Raw genomic sequence first — 24926 nt, forward strand, 5'->3', positions numbered from 1 at the left:
GAGGCTTAGAGACTAAAACACTAGTCCTAACACTATTAAACTTCTAGAAGAAAACATAGGAGAAATCTTTGTGATGTTGGGTAGGCAAAGACTTCTTAAATAGAAAACAAAAAGTGCAAAAAAAATTATCAACTGTGAATTATATATATATATACTATACAATTTAATATAAACTGTAAAAAATTAATGAACTGTACTTCATCAAAATAAATGTTCACTGTCTACAAGTCGCAGATAAGAAAATGAAAAGGCAAGCTACAGACTAGGAGACTATTATTTGCGACACAAAGGCTGGAAGAAAGAATATAACTATTACAACTCAATTATAAGAAGACAAACATGCAGGGGCACCTGGGTGGCTCAATCAGGTGAGCATGTGAGTCTTGATTTCAGCTCAGGTCACGATCCCAGAGTCATGGGAATGAGCTCTGCATCCGGCTCCACACTGAGGATGGAGCCTGCTTGAGATTCTCTCTCTCCCTCTGCCCTCACCCCTACTCGCACGTGCTCGCTCTCTCTCTCTCTCTCTCTCTAATATAAAAAAATAAATAAAATTTAAAAAAAGGAAATGTCAGGGGCGCCTGGGTGGCTCAGTCGGTTAAGCGTCCAACTTCGGCTCAGGTCATGATCTCACAGTTCATGGGTTCGAGCCCCACGTCAGGCTCTGTGCTGACAGCTCAGCCTGGAGCCTGTTTCAGATTCTGTATCTCCCTCTCTCTCTGACCCTCCCCTGTTCATGCTGTCTCTCTCTCTCTCTTTCAGAAATAAATTAAAAAGAAATAAATAAGTAAATAAATAAATAAAGGAAATGTCCTTAAAAAAAAAAGACAGACACCCAATATAAAATGAACAAAAAGTTATGTACAAACACCTAACAAAGAATATATACAAATGGCCAACAAGTGCGTGAAAAGATCAAAGCAATATAAACGAAAACCACGATGAGGTACCATTGGCACCCTCTAAATGTAAAATGAGAAGACTGTACCAAGTGTTGGAGAGGATGTACCCCAGTGAGACCCTCATACCTTGCTGGTGGTAGTGGAGAACGGTATGGCAACTTTTGGATGCCATTGTAGAGTGGGATCTTAACAATTTCAGCCCAATAGTCTCACTCCTGTATGTCCACACAAAAACCACCCACATGTCCATCAACTGAAGAATGGATGAACAAATAGGGATGTATTCATAGTATGGAATCTGACTCAGCAATAAAAAGGAATGATCTAAACCTTATCAACTCTCTTAATCTCATCAGACCATAACCCATGTATCTGCAAAATGATGAGAATGCTTTTGTCACAGCGCCTATGATGAGGGTTGAAATGGATAAAGTATATTAAAGTGCCTATTCTCAACGGGAGGGAGGGGGCAGAAAGAGAACTGAAATATAAATACACCCAATATGGATGAAACTCAAAAACACTATGCTACGTTTCAGCACTCAGGGCTCCAAAACTGTATTCGTTCATATCAAATTCCAGAAAAGGAAAATTACAGTGATAGAAATGACAAAAAACCAGTTGTTTGGGATTGGTAGTCGGGAAAAGGGATTGACTGCAGCAGAGCAAGAGGGAACATTTAGGGGCTCTTTGATGGCTCAGTCAGTAGAGCGTGTGACTCTTGATCTTGGCATTGTGAGTTCGAGCCCCATGTTGTGTATAGAGACTGAAAAAAAAAAAAAGGAAGAAAGGCCATAAAAAAAAGGAAGAAGGACCATTTGGAGTAAAGTAACTGCTCTATCTCTTGTTTATTGTGGAGATTACAGGATTATTTGCAATTACCAAAATTCAGCAAACTCCATACACAAAACAAATGATTATATTGTATAAATATAAAGCTAAATAATACATAAAATACTGGTGTGGGTTCTATTCCTGAATCTGAATGGATTGCTAGCAGAGGGAGTCCAAGACTGGATAGTCTGAATAGCTCTCGGGTTATTCTAAGGGAGAATTCTTGCATTCAAGGAAGCAAGTTGGATGAAGAAACCACTCAAAGGCCCCTAGGCACCTTTTTCCTGTGTTCACACATTCAGTACTCAAGATTCAGCTCCCTTCCCAGCCCAGCTCCTCCCCGGGCCACCCTTCTCCTTCTAGTTGCACTCTGCTCCAATTCTCCTCCCTAGTCCAAGCTCTCAGCCCTTTCATACTAACCTCAGATAATCCTGAAGAAAGCAAGGGAAGGTACTTTACACTAAAGTGCGATGACTAATAGTCAAATCTTATATTTCCATATAGGCTGCTTGTTAATCTAAAGGAATACTTTATTTTTTATAAGTTCTTTTTCTTTAATTTTTTAAATGTTTATTTATTTTTGAGAGAGAGAGAGAGGCAGAAAGAGAGGGAGACATAGAATCCGAAGCAGGCTCCAGGCTCTAAGTTGTTAGCACAGAGCCCGACATGGGGCTCAAACCCTTGAACCCTGAGATCATGACCTGAGCTGAAGTTGGACGCTTAACAGACTGAGCCAGCCAGGCACCTCTAAAGGAATATTTCATTTTAAAAATTATTTTATTTTATTTTACAATTTTTAATGTTTTTATTTATTTCTGAGAGAGAGAGAGACAACATGAGCAGGGGAGGGCCAGAGAGAGAGGGAGACACAATTTGAAACAGCCTCCAGGCTCTGAACTAGCTGTCAGCACAGAGCCTGATGTGGGGCTGGAACCCACGAACCATGAGATCATGAGCTGAGCCTAAGTGGGACGCTTAACTGACTGAGCCACCCAGGCGCTCCTAAAGGAATATTTTAAAAATATTTAAAGAGCTCGAGGGCACCTGGGTGACCCAGCTGGTTAAGCGGTTAAGTGTCCAACTCTTGACTTCGGCTCAGGTCATGATCTCAACGTTTGTGAGATTGAGCCCCCTGTTGGGCTCTGTGCTGACAGTGGGGAACCTACCAGGGATTCTCTCTCTCTCCCTCTCTCTCTGCCCCTTCCTCATTCGCTTTTTCTCTCAAAATAAAGAGATAATTCTTTTTTTTTTTTTTTTTTTAAGAAAAGCAGAGCTTCTAACATTATGAACTCAGAATTATGTTCCTACTCACCTTTTAGGTAAGGGTCCTGCTTTATGATAGCATAGGATAGGGGCACCTGGCTGGCTCAGTAGGTAAAATGTGCAACTCTTGATCTCAGGGTCATGAGCTTGAGTTCTGTGCTGAGTATAGAGATTACTTAAAAATAAAAATCTTTAAAAAAAAAAAGTATGGCATAGGATAGAGGTTCACGGGTCCAGGTGGGGTACTAATCCTTCACTCAGTCATCATCTATCCATTCACTCCGCAGATGTGTGCTGGGTACTGGCTCTCTCTGGCTTCACATTAGGCACTGTGGCAGTTGGAGGAATAAGAAGTGCCAGCTGGCCACAGCCAGGATTTCCTCAAGGAGCCATGGAATTTATTAGAGTGTGGAGTGGCTAGTGCTGGAACTGAGGTAAATCCCTCTGCAGAGAAGCATGCCTAACTAGACCCGGGGAAGGGAAGGCTTTAGAGAGAAAGTCACAGGTGAGCTGGGCTTGGATAGGTGACAAAGGGTCACACCAGGTAGAGGAGGAAGCAGCACGGAGAAAGAAGAGACCAAGGAGTAACCAGGGGACAGGTTAAGCATACTGTGCGACTGTATCAGAGAGGGAGTGGGGAGGCCGGAGTATGTCCTAGTGGGGGGAACAGGGGAGGAAACAGGAAATGACACAGGGACCTGGTGCAAGTATTTTAGTCAGATTATCCCAGAAAGCAGAAGTGAGGGAGACAGACAAGAAGGGAAAGCCAATAGAGAGCTCATTATGGATTGGTTACCACGGTGAACAACGGGGGCTTGGCCCGTTGGACCACTGAGTACACCTCAGAAATGCCCTCACAAGACGGGACCTGGGGCATTTATTAAGCACCTTGCATTTCACATTGCACTGTGGGATGCCCCTGGGGATATTAGCTTGCCCCTTAGAAGCTTGCTTCTGGGATGCCCTTGAGAGCTTTGTGACTTTGAAAACAAAAGCCCTGGGGCATAAAAGTAAGAGAGTTGTAGGGGTGGGTGGCCTGAGGCGAGACCATGGCAGCCCGTGGGAAGTGGCCAAAGCAATCTGAGATGGGCCAAAGGGAGGTGGCATGGGGCACAGAAGGCATCAGCTCATAGGGTGACTCAGATTAAGGGACAGAATGGGTGCAGCAAATGGAAGAAAAAATTCAGGAAATGGAAAATACTCTGGGGAAAGAGAGGATCCATTGTGACGAGTCTTATACGCCACATTACAAAGTTTAAACCTTATTTGCCAGACCCTGGCACCTAATAGGTGCTCAATAGATATTTATCGAATGAATGAACATTAATGACAGATGCACCTGGACCAAGCGTTAGAATCCACAGACTAGCTGTGTGACTTTTTAAAAAAAATTTTTTTTAAGTTTATATATTTGTTTTTAGAGACAGAGAGAGAACACATGCAAGTAGGGGAGAGACAGAGAGAGAGGAAGCAAGAGAGAGAATCCCAGGCAGGCTCTGCACTGTCAGCATAGAGCCTGACTCCGGGGCTTGAACTCACGAACCACGAGATAATGACCTGACCTGAGCTGAAGTCAGCTGCTTAACAGACTGAGCCATACAGGCACCCTAGCTGTGTGACTTCTAACCTCTTTGATCTTCTATTTCTCTCTCTCTCTCTGACGTAGCAACAATAATACCTTCTGTACAGGGTTGTTGTGAGGAATTAGATGAGATCAAAGATGTGTGACAACTAGAAGTATGGACTTAAATGTCAGCCCCTCTACCCCTGCCCCCATGATGACCCAGAGCCAAGTAATAAAACTGAACTACCCACCAGTTAGAGACAATGAAGGTTGCTCCTGGGATCTGTTTACAGAAGATGTATGCTGGCATTTCCAGCTATATTGGTCCTCGTGGAAAAAATTAGTGGTATTAGTAACAACTTCCTGGGACCAAAAGGGAATCATACTGCTGTTTTAATTAAAGGACAGAGTTGAAACTATCCTCGAAGGGAATTTACAAATTCAGAAATTGATGCTTGTAGTAACTTACAGGGTTTTTTCTTTTTCTTTGTACATTTAAATGTGTATATCAAAACATCTTCGATCAATAGCTGTTGACTGGGCTCATCCATCCTTGCTGTGCTGCATTTCTCTACCATCCTGAAATTTTAATAGAGGCCAAGATGCTTGTGGACTCCGTTTGGTGGAATACCACTGCACTGGCTGTCTGTAGGCATTGGGAGCTCCTCAGTCCTTCCCGAGACAAAAGAGATGTGGCAGCCTCTGGGGAGGTCAGGGGAGAATATGAAGCCAAGGTGGGAGAGAAAGCAGCTTGAGGAACTAGGTAGGTGAAGGACTGAGAAATCACACAAGGTAGGGAACACTCAATTAACATATTCTAAAACATATCTATTCCTTCAGTCTGGCACAAGACAAACACTATGATGAGTCACGCCACTGGCACACCAAATTAAAAAAAAAGTCGGGGGAGGGGCGCCTGGGAGGCTCAGTTGGTTAAGCGTCCAACTTCAGCTCAGGTCATGATCTCGTGGTTCATGAGTTCGAGTCCCGTGATGGGCTCTGTGCTGACAGCTCAGAGCCTGAAGCCTGCTTCAGATTCTGTGTCTCCCTCTCTCTCTGCTCCTCCCCTGCTTGCACTCAGTCTCTCTCTCTCTCTCTTTCAAAAACAAATAAATGTTTAAAAAAGTTTTTAAAAGAGATAAAGAGAGAGAGAAAGAAGGACTAAAAGATATTGGGAAAATGAGTAAACACAGAGTTTGTCAAGGAAGGAAATTCTGGAGTTGAGAAACCTCTGTGGGAAGCACATCTGCTCCTAGTCTGGAGTGATTCACAACTGGAGAAGCTGAGTAGGAACCACAAGGTGGAGACTCATTCATCTGTCTGTTTGTTCGTTCATTCATTCATTCATTTCTTTCATTCAACAATTATTAGTTATTTCTCTACCACTCTCTGCAAAGAGCAGCAACAATACCAAAGTGGAAAAGGCACAAACCTTGAGGGCTCTAAAAGTAGGGAAAGCAAAAAATGTCACTAATAGTTATCAAGTGGAATGAAGGCAAAGATAAAGACATGTATGAGACAGACTGGTGGCACAAAGAGAAGGGAGAGGGGCCAGAAAAGGCTCCTCGGAGGTGGCGAGCCCTTAGCTGAGTCTTAAAGGCCGTTGGAATCTCCCAGACAGCAGGGAGTTTTGCCAAGTAGGAGGAGAAGTCACCCATAACGATGGATCTCGTTTGAAGGGTCTCAAAACACATCTTTGAGGACAGTATGGAGCTGGCAAGTCTAAAGCATAGGAGGGAGGTAGGGACCATACATGGGACGACCTCCTGTGTCACGCAGTCTAGATGCCACCCTATAGGTAACGAGGAGCCACTGAAGGGTTTTGAGCAAAACCATCGCACTATCTCATTTGTGGCTAAGAAATATCTTCCTGGTGTCTTTCCTTGAGGGATTGTTTGAAAGGGATTGAAAAGTGGGAGCAGGATAGCCTGTTCAGACGGTTTAGGTGAGAGGCAAGTACCAGGTGACCAGAGAGAAGGGGTTGCTGAGTTTAGGTCTAGTCCGCAAAGGGCTCTGTGGGAAGGAAGAATTTTCAGCTGCGCAGTCACTCAGTCTCTTAGAACATCAATTTCCTTATCCTTAAAATGAAGGAAATGTGAATCACCATAAGGTCCTCCATTGCAGCAAGCACCTGATGGTTTATCAGGACCTCTCTCTGGAGAAAGTGGGTCCTCACCCAAGACCTGCAAAAGAGGAACGACAAAGTGTGTTTCAGCAAGGTGTGGAGGAGAGGCGAAGTGAGGAGCCCCCAATTCACCGCACCATGAGTGCCAGCCTAGCCAACTGTCCCTAGCTCCCCCCTTTTTTTCTCTCCCTATGGCAATTGTGTGAGGTCGAAGAGAAGAGGTGGAGGGGCGCCTGGGTGGCTCAGTCGGTTAAGCAACCGACTCCTGGTTTAGCCTCAGGTCATGATCTCATGGTTTCTGAGTTCGAGCCCCATATCATGTGCAGTGCTGGCGGCGCCGAGCCTGCTTGGGATTCTGTCTCCCTCGCTCTCTGCCCTTCCCCCCCCCACTCTCTTTCGCGCTCTCTCTCTCTCTCTCTCTCTCTCAAAAAGCAGAGAAGCGCTGGAATGGAGGGCCCTCATAGATGCCTAAGTGTCTTAAGGCTCCCGCCGCCACGGCTTGATTCCGTCAGTCGGGAGGACTCTCAGCTTTGAAGTCACAGGGGCCTTTAGCAGAGCCGCTTGGAGCTGTCACCCTTGCCTATTTCTCCCCGGGAAAAGCTCTAGGGAGCAGTGGAGAGAACGCTTTAAAGGGACTCGCAAAAGAACAAAGTTCACCCCCCAGTTTTGGATTAAACAGCTCTGTGATCTTGGACACGTTAGTGCAGGGCGCTCGGTAGATCCTAGGTAAGGGGAACTCCTCCGGTTGGCAGACCGCTCCCTTTGACACCTGCCCTCCCCGGCGCGCCGCATCGCCTCCCCCTCCGCACCCCCCCCCCGGGTCCAAGGCGCGGCGCTGACTCTGGGCAGGGGAGGCTGCGGCGAGCCGGGCGGTGGGAGGTTGGCTGGGAGCCCGGGGCGCCCCCGCGCGCTCCCTCACCCGGGCTCCCGCCTCCCGCGGCCGCGCGGCCCCGCGCTCCGGTGCGGACAGCGCGCGGCGGCGGGAGCGGCGCGGCGGCGGCGGCGGCGGGGAAGGTGCGAGCCGGGCCTACCGTGGCCGGCTCCGAGGGTCGCCCGCGCAGCTCCCAGGCGCGCCACCGAGACTCCACCCCCGCCGCCCGAGCCCGCCGCCCCGAGCCCGCGGGGCGCCCGGCGGGGGCTGCAGACAGCCGGCTCTGCGCGTCCTGCCCGGGGCGGGCCCAGGGCCCCCAGACGCCCGCCTCCGCAGCGGGTGGCCGCTTACGTCAGGGAGGCGAAACCCAGAAGAAGGGAAAAAAAAAAAAAAAGGCACTGGGGCGGAAGGGGAAAAACTTTTATTTTTTTGATCTTATTTTCTTCTGGGGCTGAAGTGGAGGGCAGGCGACTGCGCCAGCGCGGGCTTCCGGGAAAAGCCCGGAGCGACCCCAGCCCGCGGCGCGCGGCGGAGCTGGGCCCGGGAGGCCCGAAGGGGCGGCCGCCATGTGGGACCCTCGGGACTTTGAGCGCCACTGGCAGGCCGAGTTCCCCGGGGAGGAGGCGCCAGTCATGCGGCTGGACTCGGTGCTGGACATGGAGCACGAGCTGGAGCGCTGCAAACTCAACCTGAAGCGGCTGCAACAGGTGTTGGCTGAGGAGAAGTTCAAAGTCTCCTACCTGCAGGCGGCCCTGGCCGGGGCCAAGCGGGACCTCGGCTGCGGGCGCCTGGAGGGCGGAGACGGCGACAGCGGGGGAGATTGTGCAGAGGAGCCGGCGCCGGCCGGGCCGGAGCGGGCGCCGCCACCGCGGCAGGAGGAGGGCGCTGCGGGCGGCGGCGGAGACCCCCCGGGCCCCTGGCGCCCTGACCCTGAGGTGGCCCCCAAGGCCGGGACTCCCTACGCGTGCCGCGACCTTCCCACTTGGCCCGGGGCGGCGGGGGCAGGGGGCGCCGTGCGCAGCTTGACCGCCGCCATCCACCAGCATCTGCTGCAGCCTCGCCTCCTCTTCAGACCACGGGAGGACTGCGCGCCACCCGACCCCGATGACACGGTCCCCAGCGCCCAGGGAGAGGAGCTGTCCTCCGGGACTCGCGCGGGGCGGGGCTCCGAGGAGGGCGAGCCGGACGCCTCAGTCACAGATGATGGGGGCAACGGTAGTGACCACGACTTCGAGATGGTGGATTTGAACGAGAAATTCGTCCTCGGCCACTTGCTCGTGCCCCCCTGCCGGCTCGGGACCCGGGACGAGGCCGAAAAGCCAGCGCTGGCAGGCAGCCCCCATCGCTGGATGCACCTGATCCCCGGGGGCCGGCGGCAGCAGCGCCGGAGCCGCGACCTGGAGCAGCTGGAGGCGGAGGCCAAGGACGGGCGGAGCTCGCCCCTGGCGGCGGAGGAGCACCCCCCGCGCGGGGCTCGCGAGCACCTCCCCCCGTGGCGGCGCAAGAGGTTCCTGCGGGTGCCGGAGCGGGACTCGCCCAGTCACAGCTCGCCCGAGAGGGGCAGTGACTGCAGCCACAACAGCTCGGACCACGAGGACGGCTTCTCTGCAGGTAGGCGCACCCCTCGCGCATCCCGGGGGCGCTTCCCCCCTGCCTGCACCCCTCCCCGGCATACCTTGTTGATTCTGTTTCACCGTAGGCACTTGGGGGAAAAGGGAGATAAAATTTATCTGTTTACCTTGAAACCACTTGTGGAACTGTAAACAAAAAGATTGTGCAACATGATTTCGCCTCCGGCGAGTTTATGAAAATAAGCCTTATGGCGATGGCAGGGGGTGATGGAATAGTGCTAGATGCGTGGTGGCTAGACCATGGGAGGAATCTTCCACTTCAGGCCTCAACCTTTATGCTCTGATGTTGTAACATCAGGGTCCTCCCTCCCTCGAACTCATCTTCCACGGGTTGGTCAGATTCCTTTCCATCACGTGATAGTACCTTTCTCTGCACAAACTCCAGAGTCTCCCCATTTCCCCTACATTCCTTAAGGTGAAAGTCTAAATCTTCTATTTAATTTTCTGAATTATCTGTCACCTTCTCCAGCCTGTATTTTATATTCTGGCCAAACTGAGATATCCTCTCACCCAGGGAAAGGTACAGAATCCTCACTGCCCCCTCCCTTTGCTGGCTGCCCCCTTCCTAGATCTGTCAGCTAGCTGCCTAGGAGCCTAGGAGCCTGATTGGGAAGGAGAGGGCCTAGAATGATAGTTTTCAAGCTGGCCGAGTGCCCAGAGATCATGTCTAGTGCAATGTCTTCGTTTGACAAAGGAGAAAACAGAAGCTCAGAAAGATTAAGTGCTTGTTGAAGTGAGCTGAGACCTCCACTCAGGCTTTCTGTCAGTTGTTGTTGCCTTCTAGTTTGAGGACAGCACCTAGTCCTAGCCAATCTTTGAATGCCCTTGTGGCAGTCAATATGGTGCCTTGCACATAGGAAGCACTCAATAAATGTTTCTGATTTACGTATTGAGTGTCTTCCAGCCACCCAGCTCCTCACAGGTCAGGGAGTGGGGCTAAGGAGGAAAGGACAGATAGGGATGTAGGGTGGCCTGTGACTGCCCCTTTGCTGCCCCTGGAGCTGTCAGAGTCTCTTCAGCCACAGGGAAAGCATAAATTGATGTCTAGTTGGGTCAAGTTGTGACCAAGAACTTAAGATGCTTTCCTGCTCAGTGAAGGAGAAAGAGAGAGAGAGAGACAGAGGGAGAGAGAGAGAGAGAGAGAGAAATCACTGATGCTGGGATTGTTCCAAAATCTCCATTATTAGATCTTATCTGGGTGAGTCTGCATTTGAATGAAAAACTGTCCACTTTGCTAAAAGCACATTTGGAAGGTCCATCAAGTCATCTGTTGTGATCAATTACACTTATTCATTAGCAGAGTTTGGCTGCTTCTCCCACAGGCAATGCTTTTGCTGCCCGTGCTAGTAATATTTTTATGTGCCCCTTTAACTTAAGAGTCTGAAGATTTTACTCTAGTGTCAAGTTCCAAATACTCAACAGAGGCTACCCAAGTGCCCAGAGCTGCTTCAGAGCTGGCTCCAGTCCCATCTTCCTGGGGACCCACATCAATCACCCCTCCAGGTGTGCCCAGTGCACTGGATTTTCTCCAGGGAGTTATTTTTATTTCTGTGTGCCATCTCCTCTCTCCTTAAGGGCATTCTAGCACGCAGAGCCTCTTGACGAAGATTAGGAATTAGCATTCCCCCTGGCCTAATGAATTACAAAAGGTGCCCCCTCTGGGTGGACCAATGATTAAAAGATTCTTTCTTCCCTGGATTGAAGACTCCAGCTGCAGGACACATGTCTGGCACGTCATGACTTCCGGCTAGTGGTGCCTGGGTGGTAGTTCAGGCCCCTTCCAGGGCCCTCTGCAGGGCCAGGGTGTGGATGGAACCCCTGGGCGGCTGCGTATGGGGGAGCCTTCCTCCCAAACCTCCCCAGATGAGGAGGTGCTTGGGGGTGGACAAGCACGTGCATACGTGCATGCAAACACGTACATGCACGCCTATACACATATACACACGTGCGCACAGTCACAAACATGCGCATGTGCACACGATCTAGGAGAAAGAGCCTTCAGACAGAAAGGCACTGGAAAGGAGGGATTAAGGGGCAGGGGCTTTCACACGGTGGGTGATAGCACGCTGAAATCAGTGTAGTGGGGAATGAAGGCAACGAGTGGCCTTCCTTGTCCACCCTTGGCCGTCCCTGCTTTATTTTTCCTCATATAGCTCACCAAATTACCACTTCAGATGCTACGATTTTGTGTGTTGATCTTTTTCCCTCTCTCTCCAGTAAAAGGCAAGGTCCAAGAGGACAAGGATTTTTGTTTTTAATTTAAATCCACGTTAGTTAACATACAGTGTAGTAATGGTTTCAGGAGTAGAGTTTAGTGATTCTTGGCTTACGTATAACTCTCAGTGCTCATCCCAACAAGTGCCCTCCTTAATGCCCATCCCCCACCCAACACCTCTCCAGCAACTCTGTTCTCTGTATCTAAGAGTCTCTTACGTTTTGCCCCCCTTCCCTGTTTTGCTTAGTTTTGCTTCCTTCCCCTATATTCATCTGTTTCGTATCTTAAATTCCATGTATGAGTGAAATCATATGATATTTACCTTTCTCTGACTGACTTATTTCGCTTAGTGTAGTGCATTCTAGTTCCATCCATGTTGTTGCGAATGGTAAGATTTCATTCTTTTTGATTGCAGAGTAATATTCCATTGTGTAGATATACCACATCTTCTTTATGTATTTGTCAGTCGATGGACATTATGGCTCTTTCCATACTTTGGCTATTGATAGTGCTGCTATAAACAAAGGGCACGTGCCCCTTTTGAATCAGCATTTTTGTATCCTTTGGATAAATTCCTAGTAGTACAATTGCTGAATCGTAGGGTAGTTCTATTTTTAATTTTTTGAGGAACCTCCATACTGTCTTCCAGAGTGGCTGCACCAGTTTGCATTCCCACCAGCAGGATAAAAGTGTTCCTCTTTCTCTGCATCCTTGAGGGCAAGGATTTTTATCTTTTATCCACTGACGTCAAGCCCCAAAGCCTAGAATAGTATCTCACACGTATCAGGTGTTCCATAAATATTTGTTGAATGATATATTTTTTTAATGGGATGGAATAGAAGAGAAAATGTGGGAGTGCATTGCACATGGTTTTGGTGAGCATTATTCTGTTTTAAAACTTTGTTTCAGTGGTGGATAAATGTGTGAGTGTATACTGGGTCCTGATGTAGAATGTATTTCTCGCTGTGGATTGGACAAAAAGTTTTGAAAATACTGATAAGGACTATGGGCTTTGAAGCTAGACTACTTGTGTGCGCTTGGGGAAGTTATTTGAATTTTCTGTGTCTCAGTTTCCATATCTGTGAAATGGGACTGATAAACACTGCTTACATCATACTGTTGACATGAGGAATAAATGGCATTTTGTTTCTAAAGGGATTTGAACACGTCTCGACACATGGTACACATGCGTAGTGTGGACTAACCATGACTACGGAGCATTTTCTTTGAGACGCTTCAAAGATTCTTTCATTCCCAGATGGGAATCACAGATGGTTTGGTTTTCTGTGATGCACGTACTTTTTCTAGCAAGGCTCTGGCTCTTTCTAGAGCCTCCCAGGAGCAGGGCAGGACCCAGGGCAGTGTCTTGGCTCACGAGGCTCTCTTGCTGGACTGACCCTTATGTTTCACCTCCACCAGCAATCGTGCCCATTATTTGTAATCCGAGATCCTTAACCGAAGTTCGGTTTTATTGGGCTGTTCAGCCTCGGGGTGTCAAGGAGACAGAGCCACATGAGAGGCAGAGAGGCAGAGGTGGCCCTCTCCTTGGAAAAGTTCTCTTAGGTGGGAGGCAGATTGCCAGACAAAGACGCATATGGGTCTATTTCTACACATGGTAGCCAAACCAGAGTTTAAGTTAGAGTGCCAGTTCTTTTAGTATCTTCCTTCTAGCACCTTGCAGCCTGGGTTTGTACTGACGAAGACAGGCCATGATGACACGGATCAGCGTGGTGGTGTGAATTGGGGTGAGGGTTGCAGAACTAGAATTATTCGTGTTGGGTCAGGTGTGCTCTGAAGACAGGCCTGGGTGTCCCTACTCTGCCCCTCACCAGTTGTGAGGCCACGGGCGAGCCGCCTGTCTCTATTAGGTAGGAATGACAGGGAAAGCAAACACTTGCTGACGGCTTACTCTGTGCCAGCGCTTGTTCTAAGCATTTTACATGTATGTACTCATTTGTGTCTCACAACAGCTTCATAAGACAGGCGGTCTTATTATTTCCATTTTACAAATGAGAATCATAAGGCCCAGAGAGCCTCAATAGCCCTGCCTAAGGTCACTCAGCTTATAAGTGACACTTAGGATTTGAATCCAAGCAGTCTGACTTCCTGAGTCCTTGCTTTCAAACAAACACCAAGCTATACTGCCTCAGTAATAGCACCTACCTCTCAGGGCAGTTATGAAAATTAAATACAGGAAGACATTTGAAGAGTTTAGCAAAGCCCCTGGCACACAGCGAGCATCAAGTGCATACATGTGTCTGTGTGTGTTATCATTATTTCCTCTATCACGCAAGTCCCCAGCAGACCCCACGGGGGGCCCTCTGCTGCTGGGGTCAACCATGAGGGCTGCTGCCCACCCCTGGGGCTTCTGGGTAGATTCGACCTCACCGGTGAGCAGACCCGCTGCTGGATTTAGATCTCCTCTCTTCAGCTGGGCACTCTTGGGCGGACACAACTGTGTTTTCCCTTTCGTGTTGACGTGCTTCCGTCTGGGCTCGTGCATCTCTTCTGTAGGCTGTGGCATCGCCAGTACCAGAGGCGCACTCCTCGGGGACCAAAGTAACCTCTTCTAGCAAAGCCCAAAGGTGGCTTCTCAGAGTCAGGCATCCTTCTGACTGGCAGAAACTATTCACCCGATATTCTGCTTGTAGGTCAGATGACAAAGTAAATGTCATTAGTACTTTTACTTTGCCCAGTGGAGGGCAGGCGGTCTCTATTTTTGCAGGTCCTTGAAATTTATTCATTTGTTCATTCATCTGTTCCACATAACAAGAACTTATTGAGGTCTTCATGTCAGGACCGTGTTAAGGGCCAAGAACGCAAAAGTTGGTGACCCGCCTTTAAGATCCTCACTGGCTCTTTGGCTCCAAAGGTAGAAACCGTAAGTTTTTAGATAAAGCAACAACTTTCCAGCAGAACTTGGTAAATCCTGAGGCACCTGGGTGGCTCAGTCGGTTAAGCATCTGACTTTGGCTCAGGTCACAATCTCACAGTTCATGAGTTTGAACCCCACATCAGGCTCTGTGCTGACAGCTCAGAGCCTGGAGTCTGCCTGCTTTGGATTCTGTGGCTCCCTCTTTCTCTGCCTCTCCCCCACTCACACTGTGTCTGCCTCTCTCTCTCTTAAAAATAAATAAACATTAAAAAAGAAAAAGAACTTTGTAAATCCTGAAATGAATGACTAAGGACTGTTCATCTAAATCTTAGTGACATTCAAGAGTCACTTACGGTAGGGATCTTAAGGTAGGTCTACTTGCTGCCTTTCTTCAGACAGAGCCCTGGAGACCTAAAGGTAACCTCAAGGTCACATGCTCATGACCCTCAAAGCTGGGCCTATGAGCCAGGACAAGGCTCTTTCCATTGTCCTACAGCCTTTTCTTTCCTGGAATTTTAAGCAGAGAACTCTAAGGACATAAATTCCATCAAAGTCGTGGTAACAGAAGCAGTAGACAATCGCGTTTAGCCTCACAGTCATCTCGGTGGGTGAAAACTACTACTGCCATTTTATAGGTAAAGAGCTGAGGCTGGGAGAGGTAAAGAAATTTACCCAGAGTCACAGTTCGTGATGGAATCCTCTTGAACTTGGTCTTACAAAAACAGCACTCTTTAACTTCCAGCCCTTAGTGCTGACCTGGGCCAGCTGTAGAATTCTAGAGTTCTGTACTTGGGAGGCCCTACTGTCAGATTCTGCCAGGCTGCCAAAGGAGACTTTTTATTTTTAATCTGCATGGGAAATGCACTTCCTATTCGGTACTCATGTTACCTAGATCATTTGTAACCTGATGGGTTTTTTCCCCTGCCCGTGAGTGACTAATGAGATTTTTGCTCCGGGAAGAATTCCCTGTGTTCAGTAGATGTGTCTGAATAACTTAATTCAAAGTGTTGAATTTTCGGCCTTAGCTATGATAGAGTAATTTTTTTTCTGTTCCCTGTTGTGGAGAGATATTAAAACACTATCTGAGACACATGAGCTGGTCTTTGGCTGTAATTCATTTGTAAGTGGAGTTGACATGGCGCCACTTGGCTTTCAAAGCTTGCTTCTCTCCTCCATCCCCCCCACCCCCACTGGCTGAGCACTCCACCTCAGGAGCACTCACTCTCCAGCCAGCCAGAGGGTGTGGGTGGCTTTGTTTAACGAGCCTTCCTCCTCCGCACACGCATAGTAAATACAACCAAGACTCAAAACTTTTCTTTTCCTCTGTTTGTTTTTCTTCTGGTTAAGAGACTATTCACAAAGCAATTGGTTCTATACTTGACCCTGGATCTTTAGGTTTGAAAATCAGAATCTTGACATATTTTTTCTGGCTTTGAAACAATGGTACAAACACATTCCCCATCTGAAAAGTGGGGCTGATGTAAGCCAGCTTGCAGGGTTACATTGGCTGAGTTACTGACTCTCTCAGCCTCGGGTCCCTTGTTTGCCAAATGCGGGTGATGGTGGTTGGACTACGTCAATGACTCGTGAAGCATAAAGGAGATAAGTGTGTGACAAGTACATAGCACAGGGCCGGGCACAGAAGCCGAGCACATAACCTGAGGGTTAGATGGTGGTGGTATTGCTCTAAGTGCAGGCCACAGCTCACATTCCTGTCTCTCTGTGTAATGAAGTTCCCCAACCTCTTGTCTGCCTCTTTCTCTCCTTCCTTACCCCAGGTCCACAGGCGTTTTGCTCCTTTGGGGGGAGACAAGCTTTCTTGCTCCTTTGTGGTACCTGGTCTTTCCCCAGTTAATCCCTGTTTTCCCTGACATCGAAAAACCTGTCATCTGGCTTCTCTTGATCTCTTACTCCCTACCCACTTGCTTTCAGCTAATGCTCATTACCGCCAGTGCCTTTTCCTGGGCTTTTCCTGGGCTCTGTCCGGCTTTTGAGATGCCCTTCCATGCCCACTTAAATCCAGTCACAAAGCCAACCCTTCCTTCAAAGCCTGTTTTTTTCCATGGTAGCTTGTGTTGGTTAAGATAGGGGTTTGCTGCATATGACAAAACCCAAAACTACTAGTAGCTTAAGCAAGATAGAGGTTTATTTCTCTCTCAAGTAAAAGAATGCCAGAAAGTAAGCAGTCCAAGGAGAGAATGGTGACTCCACGATCATCAGAATTTGGGCTTCTTTTATATTTATGCTTTTCCGTCTCAAGGTTGCCTCATGGTCCAAGATAGCTGCTGAAAATCCAGCCATTGCAGTCACATTTCAGATGAGAATTAGAAGAAAGGGAGGAAGGACTGAGTGGCAACTGTTGGTCTGCCTTTTAAGGCACTTCCCTGTTAGCCTCTCCTAACCATTTCTATTTAGATCTCATTAGCCACCTCTAGCTACAAGGGAGGCTGGGAGATGTAGTATTTTATCTGGGCATATGGCCACCTCAAATAAAAAAGGGTCTCTGTTACAATGAAAAATGGAAGAATTGATATTGAGTAGGCAACTAGCAGCCTCTGGCACAAGCCTTTTCCAACTACTCCAACCCATCTTGTGGTTCCTAGAGTGAGCCCCACACTCACACAATTGTCTTATTATTGTGCCCTCTATTAATTCATTGACCCAACGGGACAAATAATGACTGGACCACTGCCCTGTGCAAGGCACAATGCCTTTTCTATGTTTACTGTGAAGTGTAGCTTTCACACTCAGAGGTTAGCTGCCTCCTTGAAAGCAGGGATCATGGCTTACGCTTTTTTTTCCTCCTTCACAATACCCTTCACGGGTCTGGGCACAGGGCAGGCGCTCGACGAATACTTGGTTGACTTTGGAACATCACAAGTGAGAAGTTCAGTGAAAAAATAAATCCCCTGCCTTGGCACTGTGCTAGAAAATGCCGGTTGTATAAGGTTTGTTTTTGGCTCACTGTGGTTTTGAGGAGCCGGAGTGAGGACAGTGGGGCGTGGGTCATGTCTCAACATCAGGGCTGCGTTGTAGCCACGTGGACTGGCCCAGGTGTCGCGGCAGACGTGGCTGTTTTGGAAACCGGACAAGTTTGTGCTCCCAACCAGAATTATAAGCAGGAATCTCTGTGCCCACCTGACTTTCTTGACCACCACTGCGTGTAGCTGTATTTGTGCCACGCAAGTGTCGCTCGCTGTTTCTGCACCGCACAGCTCCAGAGTAAGTCTGCAGTCTTTCCACAGGAGCATGGGTTTCGGTTCATGCTGCTGTCTTCCCGTCTGATCCCTGCTCTAGTCTGCCTGAGAAAAGACCGTCTGAGGGGGGCTTGCCTTGAGCTCACGTCACATCCTGCGGCTGCCCAGAAAATGATCGTTTTAAAAATGTTATCGGCACTTAGTAAAAGAACTAGAATATATTTAGCAACTACTACCTGCAAGGCCATATGTTAAGTGTTTAACCTACACAGTTACATTAATATTCAGCACAGTCTACTGTTCTTTACCTTCTGTAAGTACTACTTTTCTCATTTTGCAGATGAGGAAAGCTGAGACTCTGGCCAGTTAACTAACAAGCCGGGTTCCCTTAGGGCGAGGTGCTGGGGTTATTTTCTTCTCCTACTTAAAAAATTAGTTATTTTTATGGAGAGATAATTCACATAGTATAAAATTCACCCCTTTGAAGTGCACAGTTGTGGGTTTTTCATATATTCACAAAGTGGTGCAACCATCCCTTGTCTCTAATTCCAGACCACTTCTGTCGGTGCGGGGGAGGGACTGTTGGGTCCAGGCTTTTCCTCTGACCACACCATTTCCTTTTCTAACTCACCACCAGCAACGATATAAAATCGTTGTCAGGGGCGCCTGTCAGGGGCTCATTCAGGTAAGGGTCTGACTTCGGCTCAGGTCATGATCTCACGGTTTGTGGGTTCAAGCCCCACGTCGGGCTCTCTGCTGTCAGCGTGGTGCCTGCTTCGGATCCTCTGTCCCCTGCTTTCTCTGTCCCTGCACTGCTTCCACTCTCTGTCTCTCTCGAAATAAATAAATAAACTTAAAAAATAATAAAATAAAATAAAATAAAATAAAATAAAATAACTAGGCCAGGCACGCCTGCATGGCTCAGTTGGTTAAGCGTCTAACTTGATTTCAGCTCAGGTAATGATCTCTGTGCCCCTCCCCTGCTTGTGCTCTCTCTCTCGAAATAAGTAAATAAATAAATAAACATTAAAAATCGGCATATATTAAAATACGTAGGCCAGGCTTGGGTGAGATACGCACAGGAAAGGACCTTCTTCAGTTGCTTCCCCATCATCGAGATGGCCCGGGGCCCTTTGGAATCCCCCCTGGGCCACACCCCACCCCCATCTGTGTTTTCAGGACTTGGAACAAGACGGCAGAGGATCCCAAACTTGAGTTCCATGAGCGCCCCTCCTTCCTGCCTTGGGATTGTGGTTGGCGTGGTGAGAGGCACCCTGGTTGTGACCTGTGTCATATTTGCCTCGGTAACCTCAGAGTGTCACAGTGCCCTGGCATATAGGAGGCACTCAAATAATGTTCGTGAATATCTAACTTTCATTTCAATGCCCCTGATCTGAAGCAGCGCACTAACCGAAGGTTCTGCCTCCAGCCTCATCCTTTCTTCAGCCCCCAGTTACCTTCTACATTAAAGCCAGAGGGATGGCTCACGCCCCTAAGTCTAATTATGCACCCTCTGCTTGCATTCTTCAGTGACTCTCTGCCACCTACAAAGTAAATCTGAGCTTCTTAGATGCAAATGTGTCCAGCCATTTGTAATCGCCCCCGCCCCCTGCCCCCGCATGCATAGACTTCATGCTCCAGCAATCCTGAGCTGCTCGCAGTTTCGAAACATACGCTGCATCCTTATTCTTCTGCATGTGCCCGTTCCCTTTCCCCGGAATGCCCTTTCCATATTTGTCTATATGACAAATTACTGTTCATCCCTCAGGTCTCATCTAGGACGTACTTCCTCTGTGAAACCTCCCCTGCTTTTCTAGGCAGACCCAAGAGCTGGGTGTCAGGAGTGTGTTTGTCTGCAGATAAGAGAAAACTGTGCCACAATGACTGTGACATGCAGAATAACGGCCCCCAAGGATGTCCACGTCCCAATCCCTGGAACCTAGGAGTCTGTTCTCTTACATGGCAGAAGGAAACCTTGCAAATGTGATCGAATTAAAGACCTTGCCGTGGGGAGAGAATCGTGGATTATCCAGGTGGGCCCAGTGGTGTAACAAAGGTCTTCAAAGTGGAAGAAGGAGGTAGAAGAAGGCAGAGTGATGCAGTATGATAAGGACTCAACCCACTGTTGGCTGACTTTGAAGAGGAGGGAAGGGGACCTTGAGCCAAGCAGCATGAGCAGACTCTAGAAGCTGGAAAAGGCAAGGAAACTAATTGTGTTCTAGAGCTTCCAGAAAGGAATCCAGCTCCTGTCAGCACCTTGACTTTAGTCCGGTGACAGGTCCTGTCACACTTCTCATCTATAGATAGTAAACTGGTATCATTTTAAGCCATGAAATTTGTGATCATTTGTTAGCAGCAATAGAAACTAATACAGTGACCTGACCAGATAGGGCTTTGTTTGCCTCCAGTCCCAAGAACTCCAGAGGCCGGGCTTTCTGGGATAGCTCAACAGCGCTCTCAGGGGCCCAGACTCTCCGTTATTTAGCGGAAAAGTGTTTGTCCTTTTGCTTGTTGTTTCATGGTTAAAAACCAATCTGCTGCATCACCAGATGTGTGCTCATGTTTCAAAGACGGAGTAGGGTGCAGAGGACTGTAGCTGTTGCACTGGCTGTCCCTTTAAAAAGCTCCCCCCACCAAACCCTACCTAGCAACTGCTGCTTTCGTGCTATTGGCCAACATCACGTGGGGGGATCAGGGATTTCAGCCCTTCAGCTTCTGTTGTAAAGAGCCTTAAAGAGAGAAGGAGACTGTGATTGGCTTTTGGAAGACCAGCCCAGGGTTAACCACAGGGTTCTTCCCTGCACTTTGCACATACACTCATTTGAGCAGTTATAATATGGTTTAAATAGGTTTGCCTCTCTGTCTCCCCCACTGGATTCTAACCCCTTAAAGTGTATGTGTGTTAGAAATGGACCACTTTTTAAAATTCTAGTCTCCCTGTCCCTAGCACAATGCTGCTGTATTATTGTACTTATTATTTTCCCATTTCTAACACCGTTTTTCACATTTTTGAGACCCACCCTCTGAAATATACCTACAATGATTTTTTAGGCCATAAAGAACAGATTTGTAAGCAAAAGTTTGAAATTACCAATCTGTAATTTGGGAACCACCTGACTATAATGAAATGGTTTTTCCAGGCTGAGTGTTTATTAGAAGTATATATTACAACTAACTTTCTTTTTTTTTTTTTTTAGTAAACTCTTTACCCAACATGGGGCTTGAACTCATAACCCCGAGGTCAAGAGTCGCATGCTCTACCAAAGGAGGTAGCCAGGCTCCCCCAAGAACCCACTAACTCTTAATCTCTCTAGGCTACATCTCCTTACCTTAAAACAAGGGGATTAGACTACATGGTTTTCCAGGCCTAAACTTTATAAACACCAGTAAGTTAGATGAACTGCTACTCTGTACCAAGTAATGGTTAAGAGCCTGGCTTTGGGTCAGAAGCCTGGCTTTGGATCCAGTCTGTAGGCCACTTGTTATTTTGTGCCCTTGACCAAGACACTTCGCCTTTGCATAAACCTCTTTTCTCTACAATGGAGATGAATAAATCTCACCTGGTGTTGTAGAGATTAAATGAAATAATATACAGAAAACACGCAGGGCCTGGTGTACAGTAAGCTCTGTGTAAATGCAATCCGCCCCAGGTGTGATGGTCAAGAGCACACTTTCTGGGACTGCATTGCCTGCGTTCAAAGCCTAGTTCTGCCACGTATTGTCATGCAGCCTTGAGCTAACTTAAATTTTTTCTGCCTCAGTGTCCGGATCTGTAGACTGAAGGTGAGAATAATACGACATCAATACCAAAGTTGGTGTAAGCATTAAATGACTTAATATATGAAGCATGTAGAAAAGTACCTGACACACAGTAAGAGATGTGTTTTGGCCATATGCGTTGCTGAAGGAGATGACAGGGGTGAAAAATGGTCTGAGGCTCGTCTTGTTGCCTGGGCATATCCTTAACTGAAACCCGAGGCTTCTGGAAATCCTGCGGTTTGAATAATCCAAGAGCTGGAGCAGCGGAGCATCCAATTACGGGGTCTCACAGCCCAGCCTGGGGAGCAAGGTGAGGCTCCGTGCTGGCGGGCTGAGGCTGCGGCCCTATTGTGGAGAGAGTCCTGCTTTGTATGCAGCTGCCTTGCCTCCAGTTTGGCTGCATAATTGTGCCTTTTTGTTTTATTATAAAGCATCTTGAGGAATTCAGAGCCCTCTCCCGCTGACAGCTGTGAAAGCGACAGGAGGGTCAGGCTCTAATGAGCCTCTTCGGACGCTCTGATGGCTCTCCCAAGGCTGCCAGGCAGGGCGCACACACACAGGCCCTTCCCGGTATCCACCAGCTCCCTCTGAGCGCAGGCCACCACTCCACACTTCATTATGGGGCTCCCCAAACATCCCCAGGCTCCCCCGTGACAGTCCTCATTGTCTCAGAAGGGGGCAGAGATGCTTCCTGAATGCTGGGCTTGGGGGTAACCTTTGTGGGCTGGCAGTGAGGAAACAGAAATTAATTATTCATACCAATGGGCCTGAAGGAGCTGTTGTTTGCACAGTTGACTCTCCTTCTGGCTCCCAGACCCAGAATTCCCCAGGGCCTTTGCGCAAGCAGAAGACTGCAGGGTCCTAGGAGACAGCTGCCCAGAAAGCCGAGGAGGCAGGTGGCTTGCCCTGGGCTACACGCAGTCTGTTGCCACACTTTGTTTGGGCTGCAGAGGGTTAAAACAAAATGGAAACAATTTAAAATCTGGAAACGGTGCATAAAAATCTGGAATTCTGGCTTTTCCTGAAAGATGGGAAGATCTCCCGTACACGTGGAAATCATCAGGTGAACAGCAAACCCCTTCAGATGGGGCATGGTCTCAGTAACTGCTTCAGCCCCGGTCTGGCCATGTTTTCTGCTCACGTCGGGCGGGGTGTGTGTATAGTGTGGTGAACCAGCAAGTCTCGAGCTGGGCCGCTTGGCCTTGAGGCCTGCGTCTGCCACTTACTAGCTGCATAACCTTAAGCAAATTACTTAACTCCGGTGGGCCCCAGTTTCCTCATCTGCAGAATGGGGGTTATATTAATAGCTTACCTAACAAATTTGTGAGAAGTGAGTGAGTTTGTACAAGTGCTTAGAGCTGCCTGTTGCATTCCAACTGCTGCTAAGGTGTTAATTACACTAGTATTGCACTCCTTGCCTAGTGTTCTAGGTATTTGCATTTACAATCCGTGTGCTAAAGAGTTTTCCGTAGAAGAAAACAAGGTATTTCTTTCCTAGTGTGCATCCTTACTCACTAATAAGCCTTTACTGCCTCCTCCAGCCCCTCGTCTGAGCACCTTGGAATATAACGGTCAGAGTAGCGCTCCCCTCTGTAACAAACCAACTACAGCGTGCCGGTGGTTTAACGGGCAAGGTTTCTTCTGGTTCCCGTGACAGCGGATGTAGGTGTTCCAGATGGGCGGGTGTGTTTCCCATGGTCACTCAGAACCCAGGCTCCAGCGCCCTGGTGCGTCGGTCCCCATCCAGGTCCTGTAGTTCTCAGCTTCCGGAAGGTACTGAGCAACCAAGAGAGTGAAGACACACGTCCTAATTCTTAACTCCTCTTAGCCCAGAAGTGATACCCATTTCCTTCGCTCACACTGCATTGGCAAAGACCAGGCCTGTGACCCCTCTTAGACGCAGGGGTCCTGGCGAGTAAAGCCTCCATCTGCAGCAGCTTCCTTCCAGCGACAACCGTGTTCTGGGGAGGAGGCTGGGGCAGGAATCTTTGGGGAACCCTCAGCTGACCTTGCCACCACGATCATATTAAAGCCTCCAAATCAGCATCTCCCTGGGTTTATATTCCCGTTGCTACTTTTAGCTTGTGAAATGTTCCCAAGGGTGACTGCCGTGTCTTTGGTTTTTGTCTGGCTTACGGGGAGGAGGAGGAGGGAAACAACCTTTTTATTTTTAATTTCATGCTTTAAGTTTGTACATACCATAAAAGCATTGATTTACGATATCAAAATTAGATGTGGGCAATAGTATTTCACCTGCGTTACTTATTTGGAAAGAAATACAACTCCGTTATTGTGCTTATATATACATTGAGATTGCTGTCAACTTAGAAGAAAAAAGAAAAATCTGAAGAAAAATTCTGATTTGCAATCAGAATTTTTATTTATTTTATTTTATTTTTTATAATTTTTTAAAATGTTTTCTTTATTTCTGAGAGAGAGACAGACAGACAGTGTGATCAGGGGAGGGTCAGAGAGAGAGGGAGACACAGAATCTGAAACAGGCTCCAGGCTCTGAGCTGTCAGCACAGAGCCCGACGCGGGGCTCGAACCCATGAACCATGAGATCATGACCTGAGCCGAAGTTGGACACTTAACCGACTGAGCCACCCAGGCACCCTACAATCAAAATTTTAACATGCAAATCTTAAGTCTCTCCTTTCTTCTTCCTTTATTTTTTATTAAAAATTTTTTTCAACATTTATTTATTTTTGAGAGACAGAGAAGGACAGAGCATGAGGTTGGGGAGGAGCAGAGAGAGAGGGAGAGACAGAATCCAAAGCAGGCTCTAGGCTCTGACCTGTTAGCACAAAGCCTGACACTGGGCTTGAACCCATGAACTGCTAGATCATGACCTGAACCAAAGTCAGACACTTGACCCACTGAGCCACTCAGGCGCCCCTCTTCTTTCAAATTGGGCCAAAATAGGTAATTTAAACTTGTTAAGGCAGTTACTCGTGGAGGAGATATATGTATATTTATAATACTATCAAATATGTGTACCATAAATTTTAAAAATTGATGAAAGCCAAAATACATTTTTAGGAGGGGCCCTATACAGGCTAAATCTTTAGGATTAAAAAAGAAGAAACGAAAAGAAGTCCTATACATCATTTCACATCTCTTCAAAACAGAAAGTGTCTCACTTAACCATTTCGTTTCTTTGGAACCACAGAGCCTGTCATCCTTGAAGAATTGAGATCACCGTGGGGTTAAGACACTGTTTTTGCTATGGTTTGCACACTGTGTTTGAGACACTAGCACAGAACTTTTGTGATATAGGACAATAACTTCAGTGACCATAATTCAGACTTATTTAGTTTGCTCTTTGGCTTCCAAATTGACTGACAGCTTTCTTCTGCTCCTGCACATCAGTCTTTTGGTGAATCAATCACAGGCACAGAATGGAAAGAAAACACAGGATCTGCACTTTCTTGTCCGACCACTTTCCAGGCTGACCTGACTCCCACCAGAGCACACTGCGAAAGTGAGAGGTTTTAGAAACTGAAAGGTGGAACTAGCCAGCTCTCTTTCTTGGTCCCTGGGCGAGCACTTGTTTCATGTCATACCTCAAAGAAAGATCTGTGTTAGGACAGACTCTGGGTCTCCACTTGTGGTCAGATGAGCTGACTCTTAGGGATTCTTTACAGCTCCATTCAAGGATTTAAAAAAAAAAAAAAAAAAAAAAAAAGG

General features: G+C 47.8%; 1 protein-coding gene and 1 long non-coding RNA gene across 2 annotated transcripts in view; one reads left to right on the forward strand and one right to left on the reverse strand.

Moving 5' to 3' along the window:
* Nucleotides 1-1628: 1628 nt before the first annotated feature.
* LOC120245288 lies at nucleotides 1629-9265 on the reverse strand. The gene is made up of 3 exons (XR_005531750.1): nucleotides 9235-9265; nucleotides 6668-6746; nucleotides 1629-1668 (listed from the first exon to the last, which is right to left on the reverse strand). It is a non-coding gene; the product is annotated as an uncharacterized LOC120245288 (long non-coding RNA).
* The window catches only part of ABR (ABR activator of RhoGEF and GTPase), a 179704-nt gene continuing 162557 nt past the window's right edge, over nucleotides 7780-24926 (forward strand). Inside the window, exon 1 of the mRNA XM_039252221.1 lies at nucleotides 7780-9170. Coding sequence (XP_039108152.1) covers nucleotides 8126-9170 — 1045 coding nt within the window. The 5' untranslated portion in view covers nucleotides 7780-8125. The remainder of the gene's footprint in view (nucleotides 9171-24926) is intronic.

Source organism: Hyaena hyaena, unplaced genomic scaffold (assembly GCF_003009895.1).
Source record: "Hyaena hyaena isolate Hyena2069 unplaced genomic scaffold, ASM300989v1 scaffold_10, whole genome shotgun sequence".
In the NCBI taxonomy this organism is placed as follows: domain Eukaryota; kingdom Metazoa; phylum Chordata; class Mammalia; order Carnivora; family Hyaenidae; genus Hyaena; species Hyaena hyaena.